Genomic DNA, 23,111 nt, shown 5'->3' with positions numbered 1-23,111 from the left:
CAGTGAAGGTGTCTGGGATTTTCCAGGAAACAGAGGTTTTTTGCACAAATCCAGTCTTCACAGTTGGATCACGGCAATTGCTGACAGCTGATGACCGTTCCTTTCGAAAGCCCCCAGCAGAGCGGTTCATCAGCCTGAGCTTGACTTGCACAGCACTACTGAATAATGCACAGTGGCGGAATACTCTAGAGGCAAGGTGCTCTGATGCACAGCTCTGCATCCATGAAGAGCTGATAGCTGCTGCCGCTACATTATTTATCCAGCCTCTTCATGTGTTCATGTTTTACACACCTTGCAGGAAATCACGACAACTCAGCCAACAGCAGCTTTCACTGTAGCTTCATCTCCGCAGTGCATCCACTCAGTCTGTTTTTCATTTCTGTTATCTTTTTTCTGTCTTTCAACCTATTTGCTAGTTCTGTTCAGAGGAGGTTCTCTTCTGTCTTTATTTGTGTGGATGAAGCAGCATATCTGGCTCTGAAAAAGTTTGCCAGGCAAGCTGAAGGTGACAGCCCGCAGTCTGCTATTTCATTTCTCACTTCAGTGCCACAACGTCGAGCAGAAGAAACGCTCTGATAAGCACAGATCCAGCAGCTTTGTTTGTTGAATGTTGGCAATATGCAATTACACTCACTTGTTTTGAGTAATGTTTCTCCAGTGGGTCCTGTGGGAAACAACAATTTGGCTAGCATAATTTTTTTTGTTATTTGTTATTTTCCTCAGAGTATGTAATCAAAAACATCTGTTTTAATTAGCTATTGTTCACTGCAAAAGACTTGTAAAGTGAACACATTCTATTATGGGATTTTGCTTGTAGCATCATATATAGCCTAAAAATATACCCAATAAATCAGAGTCCTAAAGTAAAGCGGTTTTAGATAATATATTGGCTGGATGAAATGGCAAGTTCAGTTTCTGCATGATTGATCTTTTTTTGTAGGACCATTCGGACAACCCCCTGGGCGCTGCGGTCACTCTGGCCCATGAGCTCGGACACAACTTTGGAATGAACCATGACACGCCAGAAAGGGGGTGTGGGTGCAGGGTGACAGTGGATCGTGGAGGCTGCATCATGACTCCCTCCACCGGGTGAGTCACTCTATCTATCTTGACAATTGAGAGTCAGTAGATCTTTAAGATAGCCGACTCTATTCTTTACTGCAGTACACAAGATTACGGGAGTTTTATTTCATGTAGTTGGCCTTCATTAGCCTCAGAACATACACTTTCATACACTACTTCAGTCCATCCAGTAAGGCCGCTTTTGTTTCTGTTTTGCAAATTACGTCTAACTCCAAATCCTTCTGAAATGCATCATCATGATGTCAAACCATCATTAAGTTTGCATTAATTTAGTCACTTATTAAATACAGCAAGATTGTGATCTTATGTAAACATTATTCCACATGCTCTCCATTTGTAATTTATTGTCTGTCGAGCGGTAAGCAAATAATGCTCTTGAACTGTTGGGCTGATGGGTTTATGGCAGATTCAACAGCTGCGTTAATGCCCTGAGGCAATATGACTCATTCTGAAAGGAAAGTCAAAGGTTCAGTGGCAGCGCATGGCCTAAACAGTTTTACTTATCCTGACACAATGTAGCTGATCTCCATTAGACTAAAGAAAACTGTGCATAAAGTGTCTGTTGCACATGTAGAACACATACTATGCTTCTGTAGCCAGAGTGTGTGAGTGAGATATTGCACTTAAAGTATTGTGTAAACAGAAATTAAGTCTAGTTGCATCTAACAATATACCAGTACAGAGGTGTAGTTATTAAATAGTTGCTACATCTTGTAGTAGACCAGAGGGACAGGGATGTTCTGAGTGGAAACACTGGGTTCCATCAGTTCCATCCCAAAGTCTAGTGGTCTGTGGGAGCTTCAGATTGGTGTTTATACTGGAAGCAAGTCTTTTTATTTGGTTTGGACCATACCCATGAAAAACAGGGTAACGGTATTCTTGATTATAGCCTCATAAAACAGCAAAGCAGCGAGATGTAGATTTATATTTAACTCTGATTGAGGGTATCCCTGGTCAAGGACTTTGTCCTCAAATTGGCAACTAGATAAACACAGAAAAAAGAGCAAGAAATGCTTGATTTCGTCTTTCTCTACTCTGTCCCTCCCTTGCTGTCTCATTTTCTTCCTTATTCACAGCCAGTCAGATGGATTCTATTCTTTGACACACATGCAACTTTAATGTTGGAAAATCTCTTTCCTGCGCTTCGAATAAATAGTTAAATACCTTTGAAAACTGTCTATTATACAGTTTTTATATATGGAAAACCACCTCTTCCTTAAAATATCTGAATCTGAAGTCATATGTAGCAGTGACAAAACTAGTAAAAAAAAAAGTAGTTTGTACCAAACATAGACTAGTGAGAAAAAAAATAAGACATGAATATTTAGTTTTTTTCTTTTTTCCACAGAGACTGTTTTTTTTCATTCCAGCTGACAAAAGAAAGAAATGATCTAGTCCTTGGTTTCAAAAATAATCCCCTCTACACCTCCTTATTGCTCCATATTACTGCTCTGCTATTTAATCCAGGATTCAGGAAGCAATACATTTAAATAAGGATGTCTAGGAACTCTATTCCCTCGTTTTACTTCCTCAGGTAATTCCTGGTCAGCACTATATCCTCTGCCTGAGGCAGTACTACATCTCCCATGGGTCCAGCTCAAGCCTGTCGCAGTTCCATGCTTTAAAATGCCATGTGCCCACACACATGGGCTCTGCTGTAAACACCTGAATGTTGTTCATCACCCGGCAGCTACAGTTATTTGTTTATAGAATTGACTGCCATGTTTTTCTAGGCAGGCGACCAGCTCTTTTCAAAGCACAATGCGATTATGCAGAATGCCTCTTCACAAGGCCAGGACTTGGATGACTTGTAACAAAAGCCCCACTGATTACCAGCCCCTGCATTCAATATTTGAAAGTACTTGCAAATCTCGCATACACTCAGCCAGTGAGGAGTACCTTGTGTTTTGTTTTTGTTGGTTTGATTGATCTTTCATTTTGATCAAATATAGTGCAAAATGTCTTTGTCACTGATCCCTGATACCCATCAAGCTCCCCTGGCCTTGCTGTGGTTCCAAGAATTGAGCAGGGGAGATGATGAGATCCAGTTTATCATTATTACACTGGGGCGGTGGGGAGGGGGTTATGGGTAGGTGGTGGGGGCAGTAAAACTAAAAGCTGTCCCAGTGCCAGTTGCACATCTGCACAGAGCACTGCTTGTTTCCTGCTCACATTGGTCATGGCCAATTGTCGCATCCCCCTCTCCATCCATCTCTCTATCCCCCCCATTAGCTTTAAATGAGAACAGGCTGGTGTCTCTCATCCTTGGAGATTATAGCTCCTTAAAACACACACACACACACACACACACACACACACATAACAATGTAGGTGCTGCTGGCTACTCCACTGACAGAGGAACATACAAAATAATAATTTATTTGTAGAGCACTTTTCAAAAACAAGTTACAAAGTGCTTTAACAAGTGTAAAGACAATAATACAAAAACAATACATGATAAAAGCAAGAAAACATTGAAAAGACTAAAATACACATTTAAGATAAATATAAAATAGGTAAAATAGAATAAAAAAAAAAAAGTCAAATTAAATCGGGAAAGGCTCTCCTATAAAAGTATGTTTTAAGAAGGGACTTAAAAGAGTTCACTGACTCAGCTGACCTGATTTCCTCGGGCAGGCTGTTCCAGAGCCTCGGGGCCCTGACAGCAAACGCTTTGTCCCCTTACATATGTGAACAAACATGCAAGAGCCATTTCTCTCAGAGACCAAAACAAGAACTCCACAGGGTACTGTGCTTGGTCCACTTCTCCTCAGCTGTGGCTCCAGAGGTAGACTGGTTCCTTAACCCCAAGGTTGGCAGTTCGATCACCGGCTCCTCCTGTCCAATTGTCTTGAGCAATACATAGACCCTCGAGTTGCTTCCAATGGGTGCTTTGCATAGCAGCTTTGCTGCAATCTGTGTGAATTGGTGAATGAAAGATAAAATTGTAAAGCACTTTGTCTGTTCAGATAGAAAAGAGCCATTTAAATACAGTCCATTTACCATTCAGTTCTATAGTGCTGCTTCTCAAGATTTAATGGTCTGCTTTAAGAAACATTTGCTATTGTTCTGACACCCAGTGTACTTGCTTAGTTATTTCATCAACAACTATGGCCCCATCCACACTACTGACTTCGTTTTAAAACGGAGACCTTTTGCTACATTTGCACCTCCCGTCCAGACTAAAACGGAGAAGTTTGAAAACGCTGCCGACCCTGTTTTTCGTTTCAAAACTCCGGAGGGCATTTTAGTGCGGATGTACAAAAACGGAGGACTTTAGAAACGATTACGCAGACGCTCACGTTTGGCTCTGTGATTGGGTCTCATAAGTTATGCAAAGTAGAAACACGATGCTACTGACAGAGTTTTTGACTTGGTATTTTTATTAAAATATTTTGTATATGATATGTGTATCATATACAGTATATATGTTCCTATGAAAATAAATTTTAATTAATAAAGTCACTTGCCATCATTTTCAGTCATACAAGCTGCATCCTGTTGGTGGACTGTCTATCAACAGGATGCATTAAGATAGGGTTAATTCACTCATGGGCTGTGCCATAAGTAAAATCATATATGATACATTTATCTAGTCATAAAATAATCACAGAAAGTGTGTCAGAGTCCAAGGCATGCCATGGAAATATGACCCATGCCCCTCTGAAGAACAGGAACTCTCTAGTATGCCTTGTTTAATTGGGTCCATAGGGAAATCAATGTGAAAATGCTCCTCAGTATCTACAATGTAGGCCAGACTGCCAGGCACCAAAGGCCACAACAGATCATATCACCTAATGTCATCGCCCAGCACTCAGGCTGTACATGCACAAAGAAAGCCATAATATTAATATTAAATGTGTAGTGAAACAACTGTGGTTTTGAATTACTTAAGCAAGTATGGAATATTTGTCATAGTTACAGTTGTCACAGTCACGTTTGAATGAGCTTTCATTCACATTTGTGCCAGAAGATCGAGGTCTTTCAAAATGTAATAAAACTGCAATAAGAGAATGAAGATAGGGTCACAATCAGTGTTTTCAAATTTAGAATTTTCTCTAAAAATGTTCTCAGGGATCATAGAAAATGTATTTGCAGATGTGTCATTGGAAAGGCCTGCAGATCTGATTCATAGCCTGATCAGTGTTTTATGGCTGAAAAGATGTGACATAAACTGGCTGTGCAGAATGTGCTGGATGTGTTTCCCTGCATTCTCTGTGATCTGAATCACGAGGACAGACAGGCTAGGAGAAGAGAGCCCTGCCCAGCTAAATTTGGGCTAAAGGGCTCTGTGTATTTTAATGTGATACTTTGCCTTAAGAGCATTCTAATGGTTTGTGAAAAAAGTTTTGTTCATAGTCTACAGCAAAATCATATATAAACATGACCTTCATGTGTTTGTCAGGCAACATTTTCACCAGAAATGTGTCATTTTTTTCATTGCTGAAAGCAGACTGTACTGACTATACTGTTCCTAATACATTGAGTTTAGTAGAGCAACCTTTTGATTTCACAGAGATCTTCTGCTTCATTTCAGCTTTCGGTTGTATTTGTTTTTACCTGTGAAGTTTTTTTATGGATATGCTCAAACCACATAATTGTACATTATTGTCATCATGTAATGCAGATAGTATAAAACAACACAAATTTGTTGAGATAAAATCATTTTGCTGCTACTAGGATTTCTGTCTTGAATGTGTTTTTTTTGGTTTTTATAAAACTGGTGTCTTACAGTTGGATTGACAGATATCTTAAATCTCTCAAAGCATGTCAATGGAAAGTAGCAGAACAGAACAAAAGAAACGGAGCCAATAGAAATGTATGCAGCTTTGGTTTTGAGTTGTCAGACATACCATATAATAGTTAATGTCTTTTCTGATTACTTTTTCTCTAACTCTCCACAAAAATGTGGGTTACCTGTTACAGTTCATCCACCCCGTTTGGAAGCCTTCAGATCTGTGATATGATCACAGTGTGGGGCAGATAATAGATGCCTGTGATAGATCTGGGAATGATTCCTTATCACCAGACCTCCCACAGAGCCAAAGTTCTGTTTGGCCATTGCAGCAGCTTAGTCACAGTGCATGCTTTGTACACTCTATCAACCATCAACTGAAGTACCTCTGAAGCTTAGGAGCAACTGTCAAACACTGACTGTAGCTTAGAGATGAACAAAGGAACACACAAAAGAGAAGAATTGATCCCATAATGGAACTGGAGCATGACCAGGTGGAAAACAATGCAGCAGTATAAGAAAAAAGAGCAGTCTTAGAAACCAGGCAGAGGTGAACACTGCTCATCCTTTGGAAAGCCAGAACAGGATGAGAACAAGCCCGAAGGTCACAGAGTCATACTGGGTCTTTTCTTTTGAGGTGGTGGCCTAGACTCCCATAGGATCCCATGGGATGAGTGGTTGTCTAGAGTGTCTTTAGTTCACTATGAGCCCCAGATGTGCCCTGGCACTGCTTTACTAGCCCTGGGGATTGCAGCTGCTAAATGCCATCCACTGTAATTCATCGGTGCCTCTGCCTTTTCACAGTCATTATCCCTCCTCCCACCCCCGGACCATTGCAGGGTAGACCAATTATTTCTGTATTGCCTCTCATAAAGAACAGCTGGATCCTGAGCTGCTCAGAGTTACAAAAAAAACAAAAAAAACAGGGATGTGAGTGTTTGTCATGGATTGCATGGGCTGGTAACTGAAGAGAAGGACTGAGTTCATGGAAATTAAATAAACGCAGCAAAAGAGGGGGTGTATACTGAGCAAGCAATTTTGGCTTGAGCTTTGGGGGCAAAGAGGAAATCAACAACAGCAGTTGCTAAGGAAGTCGCCTGCCTGTTGAACAGCAGCCTTGACAGCTGTTCATCATAGTAAGATCCCCTGAGGTGCTCAGATAAAGGGGGTGGAGGGGGGTCTTTCCTTATAGCTCTTTCCTTTTGCCATTTAATTTCATTACAAATCTACTGTGATCTTTAGCTTTAATCCAGTGTGTATAGAGATTTGCTTCGAGTGGCCACACTTTCACCTAACACAACCTCTGGATAGTATTGATGTTAGAGGTCTGTGTTGGGGTTTTGGGGTGGTCAACAGCAGGAGCTGATGTAAGCTGCCTCCACACATGACAGAAATCAGAGGCAAGCCTGGAATGAGGTAATGTCAAAACATTTGTTCCATGAAATGAAAAACTCTAGATACAAAGTAACCAATTTCTATTGGGGCTTTTTAATTTCTATGTCAAAACAGTTCAAGGCTCAGCTTTATAGTTGAAAATGATTTGACAACTCCACCACACTGAACTCATGAGTCACTTATATAAATACATCAATGAGCTGCATTTATCGCACTGTCTAAGAATATTATATGACTTTGTTACTCTGTGATCCCACAGCACCTAAGGCCTTGTATCAATTGAACCATGACATGTTTACTATCCTTTCAACACTGTCATTTTCTAGACCACAAACATTTCACAAGCTAACTAGCCGATTTCCCTTGCCCATGGAATATGTTTGATTTACTCTGGGGGATATTTGCTTATCTGGACATTCTTTGCTGCTCTGAATTGTAAATGACTGTGAGATGGACACATTGTATATTTTTAAAAAAACATTAAAATGAATACCTACAAAAGTTTATGAGCAAACTGGGCTTGTGCTTCAACTGCGTCAGCTTCTGATGTCCAGCTGTTGAGTATATTGCAAACCTGTTAAAAGAAACATTTGGGCATCTAAGTTGACCTGAATCGCCTACATATTGTCTCATACATGTACTCATTTGTGTGCACAAGATCAGAACATATATACGTGTAAATGTTATGAACAGATTCACCTATTTTGGCCTTGTTAGGCTGAAATTTATGCTGTGGGAGGTACTAAAAACCTCATATGGTGGATTTTATCAAGAGCCACATAGAGAACAAGATACAATCTGCACATATTCATGCACACTTCACACACACACTGTCATCTAAAGCACTATGTTATCACAGAAAAGCTCAGTAAAACCACATGAGGTCTGTAACAAAGCTTTTGGCAGACAGAGCTCTGGGCTGTGTGCTTTCCCCACGGAGCAGACCACCCTCTCTGTCCGCTCCAAAAACAATATTAAAAACACACCATCCCCCATTTCTCCCAAATTTATGGGTGTTGCAAGTCTTGCAAAGGAAGCACTTTTTGGTTTGAGTTTTTTATGATTTCTTGTCTCATAAAATATGTCTTATCAGATCTCCTTCTCTCTGTGGAGGGAGAAGTCACTGGGCCCTGTTTGCATGCTGATGGAGCTTTGGAGAGGTTGCTGAACTCTAGTGGTTAATTGATTTTGTGATTAGCAGCAATTAGCGCTGATTATATCAGACTGAAGAGGACCCTTGTGGGGGATCTCATTCGTCTTCCTCCTCCCTCTCTCTGTTTGTCACTCACAAAATGTCTTTCACCCCCAGGTATCCGTTCCCCACAGTGTTCAGCAGCTGCAGCAAGAAGGACCTTACAGCCAGTTTTGAAAAAGGCGTCGGAATGTGTCTATTCAACATGCCTGAGGTCAAGGTCCTCTATGGTGGGCAGAAATGTGGCAACGGCTACGTAGAGGAGGGAGAGGAGTGTGACTGCGGAGAACTTGAGGTGAGAGTGCTAAAAGTCATGTTAAACAAAGTGTTTTTAAATCCAGACCTCATACAATTCTGTAGCATTTTTATTTAATGCCCCTTCAGCTAAAATTTAAATCTCTCTCTAAACTGCTACCCATAAATCATTGTTAATTATGTTTCCCACATTTGAGAAATGGTATTAGGAGAAGCGCTAGTGGGGGTTTCTGTACCTTTCCTTACCGGAGCATGGCACAAACCCAACATTTACCAAAGTAAATACACATAGTTTACCTTGGTTTAAAAGCTAATGGCACATAGCTCTCCTAATGCAAACACAGGCTTTAGAAAATGAGCTTAGAGATATGAGTGTGAATTTATTCCTCCTGTGTGCTGAAGAGGTGGGAGGAAGGTTGTCTGATTGTGCTACAGTTCACTGGAGGAAACATCGCAGACAGCTTCACCCTGTCAACTAGTGAATTATTTAAAAGAATCAGCATTGTCATGCACATACATAATGGTGGCACACGTTGGTAACTGTAGGATGATAAAACAGTTTGTCATCATGCAACTGACAATCAGCAGAGACAGGCTGACAGTAAACAGAATTATGAAATATGAGGTAGACATCTATTATGATTTGGAAGGATATTTGGAATTATATAATAGCCTATGTGAGAGAATGCCTTGTTGTCTTTCGTGATTTGTGATTCGTGAGCTGTGCAGGTTTCAGCCAGGGTCAGGCTGAAAGTGGCCTTGTCCCTCAAAACAAAGAACTGACATAAGCCCAGCAGGCCTGAGCCAGCAGTGAAAATAAAGCTTGTCACAGAGTTGAGCATGCCAACCCAGGCCAGATCAGAGTGGTCACACAGCACCTCTCTCCACCATTAAAAAGCCTCATTAAAAAGCCTTGCTCCTATTCCTTACAATCACAGGCTACTTCTTTTCAGAGGGACTCCTCCGCCTCCTTTGGCCCCCGGGGACCATGGGAAAGGCCCTTAATGGTTTTCAGGCTGAAAGAAGTTCTGGAAGGCCTATCATGTCAGCAGTGTCCCCTGCCAGCTCCATCTATCTACATCCTTTTCAACTCTTACTGCACTCAGCTGTACAGTATGTTCAGACCGCGGCTTAATGGCAAGAGGGAGAGAACTGACCCTCAGGGGTCCAGTGAACCTGCCCATGTGTGAGATCATACATGCACAAGCACATACACATCTTCTAAGCTGAGCCTTGATTGAATGCTAGCTTCCATCTGTATCAGAAGGCAGAGAGCCGCTGATAAGTGTGGGGCATTGTTCATGATAAAGCCTTAAATGAAGCAGATGGGCCTCTATGGTGAGATGGGAAATGGTACAGTACAAATACTGTGTTACTCTCTGCACTGCGAAAAGGGCAATTCAAAAATGCCTTAATATTTTATTTTACATTATCCAAAATAAATAATCCTATCAACCACCTTTCACATTTGATTATTAAAGAGTAACTTAACACCAGGCTGAAAAACAGTTTTCAATCAGAGAGGGAAGTGAAAAATTTCAAGTCACCTTCAACCAGCCAGCATGTCACTGATCGGTGGGGTCAGAAGTGTGCTGTGTTTCATCCATAACCACACCCAACAGTGATGTCACCAGGTCTTGGGGTGCTCCTGTACATCACTGCAGTAAGGAGAGATGTTAAACCACTGGAGGTCACCAAAGACAAGAATTTCAGGGAGTGTTAAGTTACTCTTTAAACTTGTTTCAAGGTAACTGGTCTTGATTTTTCTTAGTAAAATATGTCATCGGTATGGGTTTCATCCCTGACTGCTGTAGTCACTACCTGAACAGAGGTGGTGCGATTATTTGGGCAGTGTAGTGTAAATATCTGTGTGCGTTAAAACCTGCTGGTGAAACCCCTTATGTAAAGAAGCAGACAAATTTGGGTCTTCTTTCCAGATATGTCTTTATATTCCTGTTTTGGAATATGAAATAAAAGACAAGTTCAGTCTTACCAGATCTTTTTCTTACCCCAGTTGATACTAGCCAGTTGCACAAAATTGCTTGTACAAGGGATTTTTTTGCAATATGTCCTTTTTTTCCTTCACCATCCAGCTCATGTCTGTAAGTCCCGTCAGATAGAAACGTTGTTTTTAAAGAACTAGAAACTGCTGTTTCCTTTACTCTGCCAGGTTTTTTAGTTCTTACAAAACACAGTCCTGCTAGGGCTGGATCCCCTCTGATAACAAAGTCTGAGCATTTGCTCTGAGGTGAAATATGATCCCTTTGTGCTGAGATAATTCTTCTTTACTTTTGTTCCACCTCACTAACATTCCATTTCTCTGCTTGCCTTCTTCTTTCTTTCTTTACCATCTGAAGGAATGTATGAATCCCTGCTGCAATGCTACTACCTGCACCCTGAAGGGGGATGCTGTTTGTGCACACGGACAGTGCTGCCAGGACTGTCAGGTAGGATGTATACTGATAAGCCAGACTTGACTTAAGGCATCTTGACATAAAGATGTATTCTCTGAATAACTTAAATCGTAATTCAGCACCATTAACAAAATTTGGTAGATATTTCTCCAGAGTTTACCACATATTTTTCTGAGAATCACCATGCGTCTTTGTCTTAATGTCACTTGCTTGCTGTCAACATTTGTGTAGCTGAAGCCAGCAGGCACTCCCTGCCGTGAATCCAGTAACTCTTGTGATCTGCCTGAGTTCTGCACCGGTAGCAGCCCTCACTGCCCCGCCAACGTCTACCTGCATGACGGCCACGCCTGCCACAACAAGGACGGCTACTGTTATAACGGCATCTGTCAGACTCACGAGCAGCAGTGCATCACATTGTGGGGCCAAGGTATGTGGAGGGCCCCCTTGCAATGCCTGTGAATGGCTCAACAATGTCTGCTAGCTTTTTAATATGTTTCATTGGATTTTGTAGGAGCAAAGCCAGCTCCAGGCATCTGCTTTGAAAGGGTCAACTCAGCAGGAGACCCCTATGGCAACTGTGGCAAGGACTCCAAAGGCTCCTTTGCCAAATGTGATGCACAGTAAGACCTGACGTTCCCATAGAAACCAGTGAATGCATTTAATTATATGTCAGTTGTGGAATGCAGTGAAGAACATATACTGTACTTGCTTTGTGTAAAATAAATTGTCCTTGGTATGAGCATAACTAAACATGCTTATGTGACTGGACTTTTGCTAGGGTGGAGACTGGAATGATTGTGATTCACTAAGGCTGTAGCAATCAGTTTCTTAAGTAACTAAAAGCCTAAATGCCAAGTTGATTCCAGCCTACTACTGAATATCAGCTGTTTTATGAAATTGTATATCGTTGTATTTTTGACAGTTCAAATAAAACAAGTAATTTAAAGACCTCACATCCGCTCTGGCAACTTGATGAGCTTTCTTCATAATTTAAATCAATAATCAAAATGTAACATTAAACAATGGAAATAATTATTAGCTGTGCTCTAACTGAAGGTTATGGCGTAATTTGGTGAAATCGAGTTCAAGTTACAAAATCTTTCAGATTGTGGTCTGAAAAAAGCATAAACAAATAGCTTGTTCTGCAGTTTCCCTAATTGGACTGCAAGAGTGAGAGAAAAAATAATTGTGTGTATATATACACATTTGGAAAAACAGTGACATGTTATTTAATTATCACATTGTTATTCTCCCTGTTGTTCGTTCTGTTTACAGAGATGCTAAATGTGGCAAAATCCAGTGTCAAGGAGGAGCTAACCGCCCAGTAATTGGTACCAACGCTGTTTCCATAGAAACAAACATCCCCATGCAGGAAGGGGGAAGGATACTGTGCAGAGGTACACATGTCTACTTGGGTGATGACATGCCCGACCCCGGCCTGGTCCTGACGGGGACCAAGTGTGGAGATGGAATGGTGAGAGCTAAGGCCTGGGACAGTCAAAAATAGCCAGTATAGATACACATTCAACACACTAATCGATCCAGCATGCAACTGACTCATCAGCAGTGGTGGACAGTACTGTGCCTAAGTACACTATTATGGTACTTTACATTTCATTTTCATTTATCTCACTGCTGGATTTGGTAGCTTTGCAAATTAAGATTTTACAAATGATCAGTTTATAAAATGTGATAAGTTGTTAGTTATTATAAACTACCAAACAGTATATAAAGTAATAAAAGTTAATTACCATAATGTATTGGACTGTATGATTCACTCTATTAAATAATACAGCCCTATTAAAGTAAGTAAAAGCACTTTTCAAAACCTCTGTTACAAAGTTCTTCTACTTCTACTTTTTTTTAATCTTAAAATCTATCTTAAAATTCTCACCTGCCCATATGCTCATAGTGAGACTTAGTGGTGATAATAAAATATTCCCTTAAAAAGTTACTGTTTTTTTTAGTACAAAATTCTCTTAGTTTCCCTGGACATTGATTCCTTATCGAGCTTCAGTGGTGGGTTAGTACCACAAAGAGGGATTTTTTAAAACTAAGAGACCCACTTGATTTGACTTGGCTGAACTTTAGAATGCATTTTTGTACAGATTAAGGACTGCAGATTTTGTCACCGTTCACCCATTGTCTCAGTGTGTACATATGGGTATGTGAGTATTGTTTTAAGATACCCTAGCTATCTGTAAGACTGCAAAAACACTCAAAATGTATTTCCCAAATGCTGGGAAATAAGAGTGGAGGTGGAGTGACAGGCCATGACTAAGACCTTGTAAGAAGTTCTTCAGGGTGTGTCCTCTTGTCATTTCAGACTTGCACAGACTCAGACACTTAATTGACTTACCATTATTCAGTCTGTTTGGCATCTTCCAGTGGTCATCAATTCAGCCATTGGTCACTTCAATGATACAGTTTCTCCATTTAGTCTAATTTGAGCCTCCACCCTTAAGGAGGATCTAGCTTCAGCCCTCATTTGTCAAGGGTTCTGGCATTACGCTTTGTGCCCAGTGCTGCCAAGTTCATCTTCAAATTCAGCCTCAATGTATGTGGGTGTGGTGCCTTTAAGGAGCCCACAGTCCACATCACACAACTTTTAAAAGGCAGCTTTAATTCGTTTTATTGGAAAATCCCAGTGTTAACATAATTATATTTCATGCTGTTTCTATGCTGTTTTATAACTGAATTGGTTTGTTAGTGGCAAATTTAAAATAAAAATAGAAAGCTGGATCTGTTAGTCTTTTCCCTTAAAAGATTAAAGGGTTTAGAATATTACTGAAATGCTCTTAGAGCTCACATTGTCAATTTTTAATGTCTTTGTCTGATTCAGATGTGTCTGAATCGTCAGTGCCAGAACGTCAGTGTTTTTGGTGTGTATGAGTGCTCAGCCAAGTGCAGCGGTCGAGGGGTGAGTACAGGACCTTTCATCCCATTTCAGTGTTGTGAAGATGATGTGATAGCTGTCAAAACAGCCCCACCCAAATTGGTTGTTTACTTTACTATCCCATTCCTACCTCACACAGAAGCTCATTTTGGGTGTAAAATTTTCAAAATGCCCAGTATATGGTGGGTAGGGAGCCATTACAATGCCTTGCAATCAATCATTCTGGTTGCTGAAAGTTTCAATGAATTACATATAATGGCTTCATTTATGCTCAGCTTTAAGTGCTGGTCATCATACTCTTAGGCATTCGTCCTTGTCCCAAAACTGTGTTGACATCTGAAGGCCAGGCTTTATTAGGCCAAACACTAAGAGCAGTGACACACAGTTTGACTTTGAGCTGGGGAGCATGTATATTGGATTTTTCTTACATGCCACCCATCAAACGTCTATGGGTGGTCCTGTCTGAGATGAAATATGTGGCTTTGTGGTATTACCCTTAAATTCACTGGTAGGTCCAGACTGTGACTGGTAAAGTTGCTCCTTCATCAAAGCTACAGAGGAAACTGTTTTTACTATCTCTTAAAATGAAATGTCTCCAGTGATTAAACGTCATATTTGTTTGTCTATTTCCAATTAAGACATATCTATAAAGCTCTAAGGACTGTTTTACACAAGGAGACAGGGCACCCCTGCATGCACAGATTAGATCAAGATGTTGCCTTGGAAAGAGGCCCTCACCTGCTTCATATTACCCTGCTGGGGAATCCTCTTAGACATTACCATTCCTCTACTCCGCAGGGCAGAAAGACAAGAGAGACCGAGATAAAAATGTGGTATGAGGCCAAAAGTCGCTGGGTTGTATACCAGACGTCTTCATGATGTGGAGCCTAACAGTGCTGGCTGGCAAATAGAGCAACTGCATCATGAGTATTTGTTGACTGTGATGTCTAGGGTTGAAACATCGCAGACAGAAAATTAATTAGGAATAATTTAAATAAACAATGAATCGTTCAAAGTCAATTCTCAAGCAAAAATCCCAAATGTTCAATGATTCCAGAGTGTCAAATGTGAGGAATTGCTTCTTTTCTCTTATTTATATAAATGTTAACAGATTTTGGAGAGGGGTTGACAGTTGGTTAGAGAAAACGTGCATTTCAAAGTGGTCACCCTGGGGTCCTGGTTGTAGATGAATTATTGGATTTATTGACAAACAATCTGTAGATTAATCCATAATGAAAATAACCATTATTTGCAGCCGTAGTGTTGTCACTCAAGTTTGAATCCAATTTTATGAACATAACTCATTTGTCTTAAGCGTATGCACTGTAGCCCGATGGGTGCAGAAGCTGCATAATGATGATGCATTTTGGGCTCATCTAACAGTTAATTGTCCTTTTTAAATATACTGCAGGTGTGCAACAACAACAAAAACTGTCACTGTGAGGCTCACTGGGCGCCTCCATTCTGTGACAAGGCAGGTTTTGGAGGAAGTGCGGACAGTGGCCCCATCAGATTAGCCGGTAAGTAAACAGTTGCAACTCAAGTACATCAAATGGTTGATTTATTGTAGCTTGAGCATTTAAAGTACTTTATAAAGTAATGTATCAATGGCTCAATTCTCAGGAGCAAAGTGAATCCTAAAAGTTTGGTTTTTTCCACAAAACTGTGTTTATCTCTGCAGAAAACCGTGAAGAGTTTCAGACTGCAAACATTAAAACTTGAAAGACAAGTCTGCGGAAATGTTTACAGATAAAAGTCTGACTTCCGTATGTATTTCTGAGCAGACAGCGGGAATCTAACAGTGGGCATCCTGGTGGCTCTCCTCACTGCCCTGGGAGCTGGTCTAATCATCTGCATCAAGAGAAAAACTCTACTGGGTCTGCTCTTCACCAGTAAAAAGAACCCAATTGAGAAGCTCAGGTGCTTTTTCAGAACATGATAATTAAATAATTTGTAAATATTATAGAAGATATATAATTTCCTTCTTTAAATTCCAGATCAGTAAGCGCTGCAATCAGCGGACCATCCGCTCCTACCCAGCCTCCATCAGTGAGCACCATGTCTCCATCTCGACCAGCACCACCTCTGCCACACAGCTCTACAATCTTCAAGGTCACCAGAGCACACATCTTTGCTTGACAGGCCCACTACAAACATACAGATCATATTTGGCTCATAGGACAAGATTTTGGTTCAATATCTGACTCAAACAAATGCTTACCAGCAGATGATCCATGCAGGATTGTCGTGTTGTTTTCACCCAAATAGCAGCTCGTTCAAATCCAATTTAATTATCCCTCTCTATGTGGACATGTGGAGGAGGTATTGATAATGGAGTCTGTGGTGAGCATTGTGTTAGCAACACTTGAATACAGTTCTTGTCATTAACAGCTGCCTGTTAAGAGACCTTTTGACTTATCCCTTTTATTTTATTCTATTTTACTTATTTTATATTTATCTTAAACGTGTATTTTGGTCTATTTTTGGTCAATGTTTTCTTGCTTGTATTGTTGTCTTCTGGGTATTGTTGTCTTGTTGAAGCACTTTGTTTTTGAAAAGTGCTCTACAAATAAAGTTTATTATTAAGAGAGAAATTGATTTAGCTGTGAGTATCCCACATGAAGAATGTTGAGGCGGTAGCTTACTTGAGATGTAAAGTCATCCTGTCACTGATAATTGCAAGACAGAGCAGGGATTTTGCTGTAATGACTTGTGTGCCTACATCACTGTATGCCTTAACTACTCCATTAATGCCCTGACATGCTTTGTAATGGAAAGAGACTTGTGATCGATTGAGTTAGGGATGCTGAAATAAGAGGAGCTGTGTCAGAATTGACATTTGCGCTGCATGGTGGCTCTCGAGTGAGGCAAGCTGTAGTGAATTACCATGACATTGGTGTTTTTAGTTAGTAGCATGTGGTTTTCATTTGGGGTCAATGGTAAGAAGAGAAAGCATGTGAGGCTGTTTGATGTAGGCACAGTGCAGGTGAGGTCATTTTCCAGTTGTCAAGAGCCACATGAGCGCATGTGTGCATGCCTTTGTATGTGTTACATTGTGTGTTTGTGAGGTGTGCACACCTGGCCAGGTCTACATACTAGGCATACCCATATTTTGGCTCTTTTCTGTGTCTGAGCTGTCTCAGTGGGAGTGTGTGTGGGCTCTTCAGCTGTGTCCACCTTTGAATGAGACCAAGTGAGTGCTTACGGCACAGTCTTGGTCTTTCCCTTGGATAGGTTACCTGAAGAGGAGTTGGGGAATAGCGAGCAGGCAAATGGGAGCGTTTGATTTATACATCTTTGATATCGTCAGGAAGAACGGCGGAGGGAGAGGAGGAGGTTAACATGACTGTTTCTGATATGAAGCAGATTGACTGACTCTTCTGGTTCTCTTTCATCTTTCTGCAGCCTCCTCACCGGGGCCCAGAGACTGTGCTCCCACCGGCCCCCTACCCCTCCCACAGCCTGCACAGACTGCCCCAGTGCCCTCCAGTTCACCTCAGCCACCCTGTCCCTCTGACTCTGACCCTGTCTCTCTCCCCTGGCCCTGGGCAGCCAAGACCCCCGGTTCCTCCACCTCACATTCATGTGGCACAGAGGGGCGCGTCATTTCGCAGTGTGTCACGCCATAACTCCTGCAGGATGGTCATGGTGCGTGAGTTCCCTGTTCCCTCAGTTGTAAAAATTTTATTTGATGATCTTACCCACTGTAATTTGTCCCCTAGGTCTGGGGAACCTTTACTTACTAATACAACCAATTATACCTAACCAGGGAAATGATGTTGTTCACTGCACCTTCAGACGGGTGTTGTGATGTCAACCGTTTTCATGGTTCTTTTGTGTCCAATATAGTATATGCATGTTGACAGTTATGCACAGTCTCATAAAATAATGAGGTTAATCTGGGAGCTAGTGTCATCCAAGCAAGACTTCAGTTCTACAATACAAACCACCACATAAATAATGGAAATGGAGCCAGAAAAGATGAAACAGCAACTGGAGTGAGCAAGTATGTCCAAATATCACAGGGTGGTAAATTTACTGGCACTAGTATTCCATGGAGTTTAGTTATAGCATTGCAGACTGTCGGAGCTGAGGGGAAGAGAAAGCCAGAGGTTCCTGGTGTTAAATCCCTCTCACTCAGTGATTCTCAAAGACTCTTATTTGCCTTTAATCCAGTTTGACTTGTACCCTGTGGGCAAGTGAGACAGAAGGACCCAAAGTGAGAGAGGATCAAACAGACGGAAAGACAAAGGGATAAAGAGACAGAGGTAGGCTTTAGCTAATGAGGGAAGGAGTTGATTAATCAAAGATAATCAATACATTTTCAAGTCATTTGTTTAGGAAGAAACTGCAAGTATTTGCTGGTTCCAGCCTATGAAACGTGTCGATTTGTTCCCTTTTTTCTGTTTTATATAAGTGTAAAGTGAATACCTTTTGGTTTTAGATCGTTGGTTGGACAAAACAAGAAATCTGAAGCGGTCACCTTGGCCTCTGAATTAATCAAGAAAAAAAGGGAGAGAGGGACGGCTATTGAAAATAATCATTAGTTGCAGCCCTTGCACTGCAAATAGACAAATTATTTGGAAAAAAAGAGGAAAGGATGAAATGCGGATAAAAAATCAGCAATGAGTTCCAGCCTGAACCTAGTCCTGAGTTGATTGCAATTTATGTGAGGGATCACAGTCCAGCCTTTATAAGGACACTAAAAATTATGCCAAAGGGGAGATGAGGTGAAAGCGATGCCACACCACCTGGATCCAGCTATTTAGAGGTGTATTAAACACAAAATGACATTCTAATCTTGTTAAGATTAATGGAGGGGTCACAGAGGAGGTCTGGCTTTAAAACACAATACTGTTCTGGAGCTAATAAATGTTATGACTGTGTGCAATGGAATATATCATTATTCCATAAAGAGCATTACATTACTCAATTACAATTACTCCATTTACACTGATAGAGGTCTTTTCACAATGTCCTATTACTATACTTACTTATTTTTTACACTATTTATTCAGGGACAGTATGCGCTATTAAATATATCTTTTTTAACAATGTAACTCCCTTGGACATGTGGAGGCTGGTGTCATCACCAAAAGCTAATTGGAGTCATTTTTCTTCAACTGTACAATATAGTTTTCAGAGCCATTTACAGAAAGAACTCCATTCAGTTTTACAGAGGTTCTTGGTTATCATACACCTGTACAACAGGTGAAGTGCAGCAGCTCTTGGCAGTGTTTCCACTTCAGGAAGTAGATTTTCCCTCTTAGCTGTTTCTATTAAATGTCAGTGTGTGAAACTGAAAGTGATGCATGTTGGCAGCGGACATCACCGACATCTTTAGCAGCTGTTTGGCAGCTCCAAGACATTGACAAAGCTCTTTTTTCTCCACAGCTCTCTGCTGGAGGCATGGCAGCATAGTCTAATGGGAGACCTTCACCTGATGTAGCTGGGAGGTTTTTAGACAGACTTGGGTTTGGTTATTCCAAGGTGAAGCTGCAGTAATATTCTGTGCCTATAAATCACCTTATCAGACATGCTCTTTTCATTTGCCTGCATTCTGCTTCACTACCATTTGATATTGTTCTGATATTTTTGGATGGAACTCAAGTTGGCCCCATTGCATGACAGTATTGGCTGTCAATGTGATGAATTAGTAACAGTACTTCAATAGTTCAGATTGTCATGATACTTGAGCTTATGGATGCAAACAGAGGAAATATCCTGCATTAGAGACTTCACTGACAGCATGCAGTTGTCACTGAGATTCAGTTCAGAGGCTCCTTCAATTAGGTCAAATTTAACTCTGACAAAGGAATGATGTTTTGAATCAGCAGACACAAATCCATGAGTGAGTGAGGTCTGAGGTTCAGTTTTTCTGGCTCCTTCCTCTCTGTGATGTTTGAGGAGGCTTCTCTCCAAACAAGGAGAAGAGGAGGAAGTGAATGGAGACCAGATGGGGGCTAGGTAACAGGTCTTTATCATGATCTCAGTCTTCTAGTGAAGATTAAAACCACATGACAATTCTTCATCACAAGTTGCGTTTGCAGGGCTGCTGTGATGCCTGGAAGAGGAGGACACATAATTTCCTGCCTGTGAGTGCCACCTGGTGGAGATTCTCAGTTATTATGTTGACATGTCTGTTCTTTGTCAGGAGTTCGAGAAGCCCAGTCCTCCTCAGAAACCCCTTCCTGCTGATCCAAGGAGCTCTCGTCTGGTTCGCAGTCCATCTGAAGTGCAGGGCCACAATGTAGTCCAAGGGCCCTCTGCTGTTTGTAGCCCTGCACCAGTACCTGGTGTAACCAGACCAATGCGCCCTATCCCACGTCCCAACAGGTGAGTTCCAACTTTCACTAAATTTATTTCAAAACAACACTTAAGCTTGTATCGCTCACAGACATATTATTTGTATCACCTTTCTCCCTCCTCTAGACCCAGTCCCAAGCAACCCCCAACACTACCAAAGCCTTGCATAATTGCCAACGTCAAATACAGCAGCTGAGACTTTGGCCAGAAGGGACATTGTTGTGATAAGACACTAAAGAATTTGCACTATGAAAACTCTGAAAACCTTAAAAAGATGGTGGCTTCTCTGAGTTTTTAATCAGGAAATCTGCCGTGTCCCTTTGGTGCTCTGTCTCTGAATGGTGCTACGAGTCTGAGCTCAGGTACATGTAAAGTATTTATATTCTGTATTTATTGCCACGCAGTGCACTGTGCTAGACACTTTTACTACACGGTAGCAATTTAGAATTTTTAATTTGGTGTTTGCGACAGTTTCAAAATAGTAGTTTTTCATAGAATCTGATTTTTAAGGAGAGTGGCAGGAGATTTAGAAAGAAAAAAGCCAATCTGTGAAATTCTGATTGCAGAAATGTTGTTATGAAATGTGTTTTGATGAAGGGAATCCTTTACATTATGGTTTTGTTCTGTATGCTACAGGAAGAATTGAAAAAGAGTATTGTGCAATGACAGATGAGAACAGAGAAAACTTCAAACAACACTTAGTATTTCATTTAGAAACAAGTGAGTTTTTTGTTGAAGGGTAATGCTCTCTGTAGCAACTTTGAGCCAATCTGACAAGGCTTGAAACAACCACCAAAAAAGAAAAAGTGGTATTGCTGCAACAGTTCTGCAATGTGCTCTGCAATTGGGAAAGAGGGGCTGTTGTTTTCACAGACAGCTGAAATTCAGGTATGGTGCCTCTGCATTTATATATCAGAAAGGTAACAGTTTGAATTGTGAAATGTCATTGTCGTTTCCTTTTTCATTAACAAGCCCCAAGAATCTCACTTGAGGGATCTGGGTACTGATGTATGAACTGAACATGGATCTAAAATGAGCTGACACCAAGGAAGCATTCATCCCTCAGAGAGGGTAAACGTCTCTGAAATAATCCTCTGCTAAAGGTCATGTGTGTTTTTGAGTTTTTCCCCTCTGTGCCTGTCTACACCAAGGACTATGTGTGAAACTCTGTAATTAAATTATGGAATCACTAAGGACTTTCTTAAAGTTGTGGCCATACAGGCGTCATGGAGGCACTCACATGTAAACAGCCAGTGTCTGGCTATAGTGTCCATGTGTAGATTTTAAATCATGTTTTTCTGTGATGGGAAATGGCCGTTTCGGTTGACACGGACACGTCTGCCACCGAAATGAAGTTTAGTGGTTACTCAGTGTACATTGAGCCACCAGTAACTGTGGCAGTTATTCATTTTCTATTTTTGTACCTTTTTAATTTGGCTATTGAGATTTGTTTTTTTTAAAGCCAATCTACATGTCAGATACAAAATCCTGCATAAATCGGATTTGTGGTAATTGAACAGTGTTATATTGTTTTTTGTAGAATTATTGCTTTACTGGATTGCAATGCAGTGTATATACATTCACACTGAGCAACATTTCCTTTAAGCACAGCTCTTGTTCACAAATATGTAGGCTGAGAACTGACTTTAAACTTTTGTTACTTTTGATACTGTTATCTTTTTAATAACACAATAGTTTAAAATTCATTGCTTTGTTTATTTTGCTTTGTCAATGCTATGTGTCCATGTACTAATAGACAGTATTTGAGTCCAGTCACCTGACTGTATGTTATGTCCTTGTGTTACTCATATGTTGTGTTACAGGTGAACACATTTCCATGGAGAATGCTTTTAAATAATGATTGTTTGATACGTTATATGTAAAGAAAACATTTAAAGTGTCAATGTCGGGTCATTGTATTTTGAACACTCAAGCAGTAGTAGTAAAACTGTTTTTCAAACACTGAAGAACATTTTTGTTATTGATCCTATATTGTTGTTTTACACAGCATGCATGTTTTCAGTAAGACTTGCATCATGTGAAAAATCAATTGTATGAGAGAAACAATTATTTCTTTGTTAAAAGCCCATTTGAATGCTAAAATAGAAAACACAGTCTTCAGGCACACAAACAATTTCACTACAGCTGTCCTGCTTTGTAAGAAGACAAAGACAGATTTCATATTGTATCACATTTTCAAACCTGAATTGCTTAGTATCTACAAAAAGTAACCTTTTTCTCAAAAGCCTCTGGCATTTGTGCTTGAGCCAAAGTGCAACCACAATATTGAATGCAGAACGTAGAGGTAAGTGTAATTGAACATTTTAAACATTTCACGTCTTTATTTTCAGAAGGTTCACAAGGTTTCAAATTAGTTTAACCATTTAAGGCTGACATCTGAAGCAGCCTAGCTTAGTTCAACCGCCCGAGCCTTTGTCTAAAAGCAATTTGACGATGTCTTTGTAAGAGGTACAAATACTGATTCAATCAATAAATACAAGTGTAGAGTTATGTGTTCACTGTCAGGATTTGCTGGTGCTAACCTGGTGGAGTCGAGCGTGTGTGATTAAAAGGATGTTCAATAACAACAGTAGGTCAAAAGAAAATTGTTGCTAATGAGAAATCGAAGCAAGTCCACATGATAACAAGGATGCAGTGTCACTGACGAGAACCTTCTGAAAGCAGCCTTGGCCAACATCATCTAATTACAAAGTCGCAGCTCCAGACAGATTTTATTTGTCAGAAAAATGAAGGGGGTTGGGATGCAAAGGCCAAAAACTATTAACAAATTAGACATGAAGGTTCTCAAAATTCTGTGCTTGGTGCTCAACTGCA

The 23,111-nt window shown here is 40.6% G+C and overlaps 1 protein-coding gene across 7 annotated transcripts in view; it reads left to right on the top strand.

Moving 5' to 3' along the window:
• Nucleotides 1-22,243, top strand: part of LOC123982729 (disintegrin and metalloproteinase domain-containing protein 12-like) — a 78,866-nt gene extending 56,623 nt beyond the window's left edge. For 2 of the 7 annotated variants that reach the window (XM_046068511.1, XM_046068513.1), the window contains 14 exons: nt 941-1,089; nt 8,523-8,700; nt 9,614-9,844; nt 11,018-11,107; nt 11,306-11,501; nt 11,586-11,694; nt 12,350-12,548; nt 13,917-13,994; nt 15,382-15,490; nt 15,755-15,890; nt 15,968-16,082; nt 17,376-17,618; nt 20,125-20,306; nt 20,403-22,243. In XM_046068511.1, coding sequence (XP_045924467.1) covers nt 941-1,089; nt 8,523-8,700; nt 9,614-9,844; nt 11,018-11,107; nt 11,306-11,501; nt 11,586-11,694; nt 12,350-12,548; nt 13,917-13,994; nt 15,382-15,490; nt 15,755-15,890; nt 15,968-16,082; nt 17,376-17,618; nt 20,125-20,306; nt 20,403-20,472 — 2,085 coding nt within the window. In that variant the 3' untranslated portion in view covers nt 20,473-22,243. Of the gene's footprint in view, nt 1-940; nt 1,090-8,522; nt 8,701-9,613; nt 9,845-11,017; nt 11,108-11,305; nt 11,502-11,585; nt 11,695-12,349; nt 12,549-13,916; nt 13,995-15,381; nt 15,491-15,651; nt 15,891-15,967; nt 16,083-17,375; nt 17,619-18,146; nt 18,239-20,124; nt 20,307-20,402 lie in introns of those variants that run through there. The other 5 variants (XR_006828048.1, XR_006828047.1, XR_006828049.1 and 2 more) reach the window with 5 other exon arrangements.
• Nucleotides 22,244-23,111: the final 868 nt, after the last annotated feature.

This window comes from Micropterus dolomieu, linkage group LG14 (assembly GCF_021292245.1).
Source record: "Micropterus dolomieu isolate WLL.071019.BEF.003 ecotype Adirondacks linkage group LG14, ASM2129224v1, whole genome shotgun sequence".
In the NCBI taxonomy this organism is placed as follows: domain Eukaryota; kingdom Metazoa; phylum Chordata; class Actinopteri; order Centrarchiformes; family Centrarchidae; genus Micropterus; species Micropterus dolomieu.
Note: the sequence above shows the minus strand (reverse complement) of the source record. Positions and strands in the feature narration are given on the sequence as shown.